This window comes from Grampus griseus (assembly GCF_964374135.1).
Source record: "Grampus griseus genome assembly, chromosome: 20".
Lineage (NCBI taxonomy): Eukaryota > Metazoa > Chordata > Mammalia > Artiodactyla > Delphinidae > Grampus > Grampus griseus.
This window is the reverse complement of record NC_139014.1, coordinates 18649214-18657432: the sequence shown is the minus strand read 5'-3', so window position 1 is coordinate 18657432 and position 8219 is coordinate 18649214. Positions and strand designations below refer to the sequence as shown.

The window sequence follows — 8219 nt, the reverse complement described above, 5'->3', positions numbered from 1 at the left end:
CGCGTGGCCTTTGAAGAACCGAGTTTTCTGGCCGCTGGGTCGAGAGAGGCTGGCCCTGAGAGGGAGGGGCGGGTCCGGAGGAGCCGGGGCGGAGCTTCCCAAGGCTTTGAGCCGAAGCTTGGGGCGAAAACACCGGCTCCCGCGCTTTCGATTCTGCTTTGCAGGCGTTTCTGTCGCTGCGGTCGCCCGGGGGTAAGGCGATTCCTTAGAATCGGTTCCTTAGAAAGAAGGGACCCTCCTTGCCTTCTTTCCCTTTGGCATGCACGGGCCCAGGCCCCTTCTGTGCCTCCTCCTAGCCCAACACGCAGGTTCCAAGCTCTGCTAACGGCCTCTCGGGGTGTGTGGTGGGACTGAAAATCCTCCTTCATTGAATTCCTAGCCTCTCAGTCCGCTCCGACCCCGCAGCCCATGGCCGAGCCCCAGAGTAAGGCGTGAAGGCTCTGGGGAGGCCAGGGTCGCCACTCCCCACCTCCTCCAACGCGGTGCAGTCGGTCCCCAGGACTCTCCGGGAAGGAGACTGGTGGCCCCCTGGAGCCACCCTGCCTTACAGGCCCTCCTCCCCAAAGACGTACTCCAGCAATCTCTAGCCCTCTTGCAGCTGAGAGGAGCCCAGGATCTCAGGCCTAAACCAGGTGAGGCTCCCTTTATTTTAAACCTCAGACCTAAGCCAGGTGAGGCCTCCTTTATTTTAAGCCCAGAAGGTCTGAGTGGGGCTCACCTTGCCCACTCATTTGCCACCAGTCTTTTGGGAAGGATCTGGAGTTCACTGTGACTCGTCCTAGTGAAGGACTGACCCTGAAATTGCTACCACCCTCGCCCAGACATTCTTTCCCACCCCGACTCAGAAAGCAAGCGGAAGAGGTTTATGCTCCCTTCTACAATCATTTTAGGGTTCTCAGCCCCACCTGTGGCCAGCCTAGCCGCCTTTTTCTTTTCTTGTCCCAAAGAATCCCTGCCTTCCTATCACGCCAGCACCTGTCCAGGCTCAGGAATGGAAACTTTCCTTCCACACCCAGGCTGGACACCTCGGGCATTTCTGCCCGGGTGCTCTAGAGACACGTTCAGAGTCGTCTTGTCGCAGAGGATGAAGGGGCTCCCCTGGCTGCTGCCCCCATGACCTATCTAACTTCCTTCCCTTGCAGTGAATGACAGCTCAGCAGCTTTTCCAGAACAAAATTAAGCGCTCTGCCTTTCACTTACGAAAGTCCCTTAAAGTGAAATAACTTCTGCTTTGCTTTTCCCTCTTGTAGGCCGATTGAGCTCTCCCTACAATAAAAACAAAAACAACAAAGAGTTGCAATGCATTGAGAGTCCCGATCCAGGAGTCGTGTGTAGCTGCTCGAATTCCCACCCCCTCACTGGCTTAGGCTCGCGCTTGCTGAAAGCGTGGTGGGGCTCCTTGCCAATCTCAAGAGCCTAAAACCAGAGGGACACCCGGCATCGGTGCTGACTGGACTTTGTTCTTCTCTCATCAGTGAAAAATACCACTGAACGATGGGTGAGACGCTCTCCCAGCTGGGCTCTCGGGAGGATGAGAACAAGTCGATGCTGCCCTCCGGCCCAGCCTGTGGCAGCGAGGCTGCCAGCTACTCCAGCACCACCAGCAGCAAGCCTTCTTGCTCCTGTGCGCCTTGTGAAAGGGCTGCTGGCGGCAGCTTCGCGACTTGTCCCACCTGCCAGGGCAGTGGGGAGATCCCTCGAGGTGAGTGGCCCCAGGCTCTGGAAGTAGCCCGGGCTCCAGGAAAAGCTCTTAGCAGCCAGCTGGCCAGTGCCAGGCCCCTCTGAGTCTCCTTGGATGGGGTTGGGTCTCCCAGCTCCTAGTCCCTGAGTTTCAGGGCTAGCCAGGGAGATGCTGACCCTCCCTGGGCTCGCTGCAGAGACCCCCTCCTGCCCTGGTGGTACTGCCCGAACCCAGGGGATTCCCAGCCTCTCTGCTCTCTTAGCAGCACTGCCTTCGGATGCAGGAAGTTACAGTGACGTCTCCAAAGAAATTGGGCTTCTCGGATTTGTGGTGACGTGCAGGAATGCTCCACACCTGTTAATGAAACTCTCGCCTCCGTTCTAGAGCTGGCAAAGCCGAGCTGCCAGCAGCCCGGTGTCCCCAGTCAGTCCTGCTCTGAGGCAGAGGTGGCGTGCTTCTGACACTGCTCTGTGGGACGGAGGGGTGCTGCTGGCAGGCTGGCACAGGAAACACTTGTCATGGACACTTCCCGGCCCTCCCTCTCACCCTCTTTCTACAGAACTAGAGAAGCAGCTGGTGGCCCTCATCCCCTATGGGGACCAGAGGCTGAAGCCCAGGCACACGTAAGCCCCTCTTCCTATCCCAGCTCTGTAGGCGTTGCCCCTGGGGGCTCTTCCTCTTTGTCTCCCCCAATCCCCCTTCCCACCCCACCCCCCAGCTTTTCTCCATGGGTTCTCCCCCAGAGAGCCTGAGCCTCACTGGCCTCAGACGTATTAGCTCCCTGTTTCCAAGGATTTTCCTAGTTTAAGAAGCTCGGGGCACAGCAGATGCCACCTGAGGCCTCTTGGTGTCCTGCACCACTGCCTCCAAGAAGCGTGGCTCCCTTTTGAAGACCGAGAGGACCTCTTGACTCTGCAAGTCCTTCCAGGAGGGAGGGAGTGGCTGTGGTTGCTGTTGGTTTGGGGAAGTGATTTTTCCTAAGAGCTTCCTTTGCTACGGCAGCTCAGACCTGCTTGTTCTTTTCCCCATAGAGATGGGAAACCAGCTGCTCTCTGTTCTGGGACACTTCAGAACCTCAGAGGAGGCAGCCCTGAGTTTCACTGGGGGGCCCATGACCCTGTTTGTCATCTGGGTCCTTTGACATAGATCCCTGCAACCTCCTCCCAGGGTCCTCAGCTTCCGTGGGGGAGCCCACCACCCAACCTGCCCCCGCCAGTGCACCAGAAGCCGAATCTGGCAGTGCCCCTTAGGAAATGCTAACAAGGTGCTCTCTCTAATGCATATCTCAATTTTGAACTAGGTGGACAGATGATGTCTTGTTCTGAATATGAATGTTAAAATTCAGAACTGTCAAAATTCACATGGGCTTACTTCTTCCAGTGAGAATAGCTAGCGTTGGTTGAGCCTTGGCTATGTGCCAGTGCCAGGGCCAGGGATGGGTGCCTTTTCATGCATTAGCCCATAACAGATGGTATGAGGTAGGTACCATTACCCCCATTTTATAGACAAGGAAACGGAGGCTTAGCGCGGTTAGGCGGGTTGTTCAGAGTTGCTGGGCCAGTGGCTAACACAGAACTGGGAATGGAAGCCGGGCTGCCAGCCTCTCAGTCCGGTGCTCCTACCCACCCTGGGCCACCTCTGAGCCTAGGTTGGTCCTCCGCATCTGGGGAGCTAAGTGTACAGTTGTGTGTGTGTGTTGGGGTGGGGGCTCGGAGGAGAGCCTTACGTAGAGAGAAGAGTGTCTGAACGCCCCCGGCCCAGGCAGCCTTGGTGTCCAGACTTCTCCACTCCTCTACCCCGGGTCCTGTTCTCCCACAGGAAGCTCTCCGTGTTCCTGGCAGTGTTCATCTGCCTGGTGACCTCCTCCCTCATCGTCTTTTTCCTGTTTCCCCGGACTATCGCCGTGCAGCCTGTAGGCCTCAACTCCTCCACGGTGACTGTTGGCGAGGCCGACATCCACCTCAGTATAACGGTGGGTGGGTTATGCCCTGTGCCCCTGGGCTCCGACCCCACCTTCCTGGCAACACTCCTCTGTAGCCCTTGTCCGGTGTGCTCACCCCGGGCATCGGTAGCCGGGGATCTTATGGCAGCCAGAGGATGTCAGGAGCCTGGGGAGAAGCAGGAGCAACCATGAGCCCCCTAACAGACCGTGCAGGATTGGAACAGTGAGGGGTTAGAATTGACGCCAGAGCCGTAGATCACTGGGTGCAGTCGGGGTGGTGTGCCTGAGACTCCCCGGGTGGGCAGGACTGAACAGAGAGAGCCTTGCAGGGTGAGACTGGATTTTGAGCCAGCTTAATGTCTCAGTTAAAGGCGACCCCTCGCCGCTAAGAGCCCCTCCAAGGGGCTCCTGGCACTGGGCCTCGGCAGCTGAGGCCCGCGTTGGGGGTGGGCTCAATCAGGCTGCGGGGTTTTGAAACTGTTCGACTTCTTGCCAGGATGGTGCTACCCTAACCCCTTCCTTTCCCTGTCTTGCTCGCCAGAATATCTTGAGCATCTCCAATAACAACTACTACCCCATCGCTGTGACCCAGCTGACCATTGAGGTTCTGCACCTGTCCCTCGTGGTGGGGCAGGTCTCCGACAGCCTTCTCCTCCACGTCGGCCCTTTGGCCAGTGAGCAGGTGACTCCCTCTTGCTGGCCAGACCTGCCCACAGGTGTGTGGACGCGGGTGGCTGGAGTTGGGGCTAACCCTATACCCATTTGGTTGACAGATGTTGTATACGGTAGCCAACAGGATATGGGATGAAAACACATAGTGAGTAGCCCTTGATCAATCCCTTCTCCCTTAGCCTCTTTCCTGATTGGAAACCCAGGTCGAATTCCCACCAGATGTTCTGATTGCTTAGCAGACCCTGCAGTCAGCATGTGGCCTGCACTCTGTGGCCAAGACTGCAGTGTACAAGCATTCAGGGTCCCCAGCCTCTGCCTGTTTGGACCTGGACTGGAATGAAAACCAGCCTAGAATCTGGTTCACACTTAACGCTATATGACCTTAGGCTCTTCAGCCTGACTCACCGTCTTCTACTAAGGGAGAGGCCAGCCCGTGCCTGGGCCAAACCAGTGGGGTTTGGAGGAGCGATATTGCAGCAGGGGCGACGTGCTCACCTTGGGCAGAGGGAGAGGGAAGAGGTGGGGGCGGCATGTGGGGCCCCTGATGGAAAGGAGGCAAGGGGGGGGCTGGGACGGCAGGCCTCCTCCGAGCTGTCCGACAGGCTGCTCAGTGTGTGAAACGTGGGCCCAGGTTGTCTGTCTCTCTCTCTCTGTCTCTCTCAGCAAGATCTGTACCTGGCTGAAAATCAAAGTCCACCATGTGCTTCTGCACATCCAGTAAGTAGGGCTTGGAGCCCTGGTACCCTCTCCCACTTCTGCCCCCCGTGGGGGGAGAGTCATCGCAGCGAATCCCGTGGGTCTGTGTCGGCTCTTGGCAGTAGCAGATCCAGCCCCTCCCCTAAGGCCCACCTTGGGAGCCACTGACGTGACAGGCACAGATCTGCCCAGAACCCGGTGGGGGGTGGGGGGCAGCTGTCCCAGGTGCCTCGGCAGAGTGGGGAGCAGAAGGAAGGGCCGGGTCTGGTCTGAGGAAGCCAGCCCTCCCCAGAGAGCAGAGCAGGGCCAGGGCTTTCCTCTTCTTCCCAGACCCTTGTGGTGTGGAGGAGCGAAGACAGTGAAGCGCAGACCTAGGGTGGCGGGAGCTCTCCAGCCGCCATCTTACTCCTTTCCTCTGCCGCCACCAGGTCTCTCCCCTCGCCTCCCTACTTCCTTCTCTCACTCCTACCCCAACTGCATATCCTTAGATCGGTGGACGTGGAAGTTGGGTAGGGCCAAGGCTCAAGTTCTGTAATCTTCAAAATAAAACTGGTGTGGGGTTTTTGGGAAAACAGAAAGCCCTGTTTCCTCTCCAGGGGCACCCTGACCTGTTCCTACCTGAGCCATTCAGAGCAGCTGGTCTTCCAGAGCTACGAATATGTGGACTGCCGGGGAAACGCATCCAAGCCCCACTTGCTGGTCCCTCGCCCGCCGTGACCTGTCTGCTGTCGTCGAGCTGCGGGCACCTGCCGGCCTGGTCTGTATCTCCCACCACTCCATGGCACCCAATAGGACGAGAGTGACTCCCGAAGGAAAAGCCCTGGTTTATCATACCCTCCCCCCGTTCACCCCCAGCAGAGGAAGCTTTCTGTGGACGTTAACTTCATACGCACACGCACACGCACACACACCCTCACGCCCTCTCTGATTTCCACAGGAATGGAAGCTTGGTTCTTCTAGAAGCCAGCACCAGATATTCCCCTTGGTCTGTCTTGAGGAAAGTCTGACCTGACGTTTCCTCAGAGCTGCCTCAGCGGCACGGAGTGGCTCCCACACTGTCTGTGCTGAGCACCTTGGTTGCCCAGCTCGTCCAGGGAAGACCTTTGTCCTGCCTGAATGTGGAGAAAGCTTTCATTTTGTCTGGCTTTTAATACATGGATCCTTTCCAAGTTCTCCACCTGGTAATGAGAAGGTGACTTGGGGGACAGCCAGTGTTGTCCCCAGGGCCTCTTAGGGAACCGTAGATGCTCTCCTATGCCGCCCTGCTTTGGTCGTGTGACAGAGTGATGGTGATGGCCTGCTTCGAGAACGCCTGGTACCTTGTCTCCCCACCCCACCCATCTGACAGCAAGATTGGCCAAGGCCCTTTGGCTCCGCAGCCTTCCTGGTTAGACTGTCTGGGTCCCCAGGAAGTCAGAGCTGTTCTGCAGCTAAAGCTTCTCTCCCGAAAACAGTTTTATCGTTCTCTTCAGAGCAGGAACCAAAGTGGGAGGGGAGGGGAGGGGAGGGAAGGAAAGGGAAGGGAGGCACCGGGCAACCCCCTGGGCCTGCACAGGAAAAACAGAGACAAAGCCAGAGTCATTTTAAAAGGTTTTTATTGAAGGAGGCCACAAGCCTGAGCCCACGTGAGGGGACACAGGCAGGTCAAATGGTGGGCGCAGCCGCCCTCCCGCTGAAAACCTGCAGAGGTGAGGCCGGACTGCTGGGTCCCGCTGCACCCCTAGCCTAGTCCCAGGGCGCCCTCTGCTCCCAGAGGCCTCTGCTCTCCTTTGGGCGCTGACAGTATGGAGCTGCCTATCAGTCGGGACTGGTCCAGGCCGTCCCCTCTTTGCTGTCACTCAGATGAGAAGCCCCAGGCAAACCCCAGGTTCTTTAGGCGAGCAGGAATTGTGTTTGCTCACTAAAGGCGGTTACCGGTTTCCGTCACTCAGACAGGCAGAGAGGTGAGCTTGAGTAGCAGGGAAAGCTGAGTTTGCAGTAGGAAGGGCGGAGAAGGGCACGTGGGGCCAGAACCTGGTGAGGAGCCGGCCGGGGGGATGAGGGGAAGGAAGGAGTTCGTGCTGTCCGCACGCTTTCACGCCTGGGTAACTGGCGTCGAGGTGGTGCTGGTAAGAGCACGGAAGTCCACGGGGGCCAGGCTGGAGCTCACGCTGGGTGGAGTTCGCCTAATGTAATGGATTTATATTGGAGTCAATCAGCTGTGCTTAACCGTGTTTAAGGAAGGAAAATAAAAGGCTCCTGTGAGTGGGAAGGGAGCCGGTGGACGCTCCCCATCTCACAGCCTGTTTCTTAATATCCAAGTGGGCATCAAGGTCTCTTCCCCAGTCCCTGAGCCCCTCGGGAACACGCCCGGCCTCTCTGACTTCTGGGAGACCGCTCCCAGGAGCTCGCTCGCTCCCCTTCCCTCGTTGTGTGTCTCTGAGCCCCTCCCAACTTTAATGCTCCTGTTCTGTGCGCCCCCGCTCCTTCGCTTCCCCCAACTGCTCCTCTCAGGAAACACTGCAGAGAGGCTCCTTCAGTCTCACCCAAAGGTGAGACGCTACAGTGAAAGGACCCAGGCATCCCCCTCACCAGTCAAGAGTGGCAGAGGGAGCAGGGCTGGGGGACCCCAGGTGTCAGTTTCAGGAAGAGGTGAGGCAGCTGCCTGGGGCCTCCAGAGCCTCTGGGTTGTCTCTGCTACGTGGAAAGGCTGAGACCCAGGGAGGAAGAGGCCTGTGGATTTGGTGGGGGCGGGGGGCGAGTCCCCTCTTCCCAAGGTCAGGTGTCCTGTGCCTGAGGCTACAGTCCTCCTTTCCTCCGAGTTCTTTCTCTCCATCCCTTCCAACCACCCTCCGTTCAACAGCAGAGTGCCCACCGTGGACCAGGCACGACACTGGACTTGGGGGGCGGGCCCCTGCGTGCCACTTTTTCCTGATGCTGCCCCAGGTCCCAGGTCTGCTCTGGTGTGATGCAACCCACGCTTCCCCAGGTGCATCTCGATAAGCATCGGCCAGGAGGAAGGGCTGGTGGCTCCAGCGAGAGTCGAGAGTCCTAGACCTGAGCCCCCAGCAGGCTGTGATATCACTGCTAAGTAAGAGCCAGTAGTGGAGCTGTAGAGCTGGGGGCCCAAGGCCAAGTTCTCCCATTGCCTTTGCCTGGAGAAGCATGGAATTGCCCTCCACTGTCTTCTCGCACCCTCTCCATCCTCTTCGTGGGTCTTCCTGGCCCCTCCCCCTCATCTCTGTCTCA

General features: G+C 58.1%; 1 protein-coding gene across 3 annotated transcripts; it reads left to right on the top strand.

Moving 5' to 3' along the window:
- The first annotated feature begins 122 nt into the window (after positions 1–122).
- Positions 123–7245, top strand: LOC309837723 (transmembrane protein 106A-like). Of its 3 annotated transcripts, XM_082678479.1 has the most exons (9): positions 123–192; positions 1476–1702; positions 2241–2304; positions 3500–3653; positions 4165–4305; positions 4397–4440; positions 4959–5012; positions 5588–5748; positions 5929–7245. In XM_082678479.1, exons 2-8 carry the CDS (start codon positions 1495–1497, stop codon positions 5706–5708), a joined length of 786 nt encoding a protein of 261 aa, XP_082534605.1. In that variant the 5' UTR covers positions 123–192; positions 1476–1494; the 3' UTR covers positions 5709–5748; positions 5929–7245. The 3 variants fall into 3 exon arrangements, with proteins under 3 accessions (XP_082534605.1, XP_082534606.1, XP_082534604.1); XM_082678480.1 differs by having other exon boundaries at positions 3500–3614; positions 5588–7245; XM_082678478.1 differs by having other exon boundaries at positions 5588–7245.
- Positions 7246–8219: the final 974 nt, after the last annotated feature.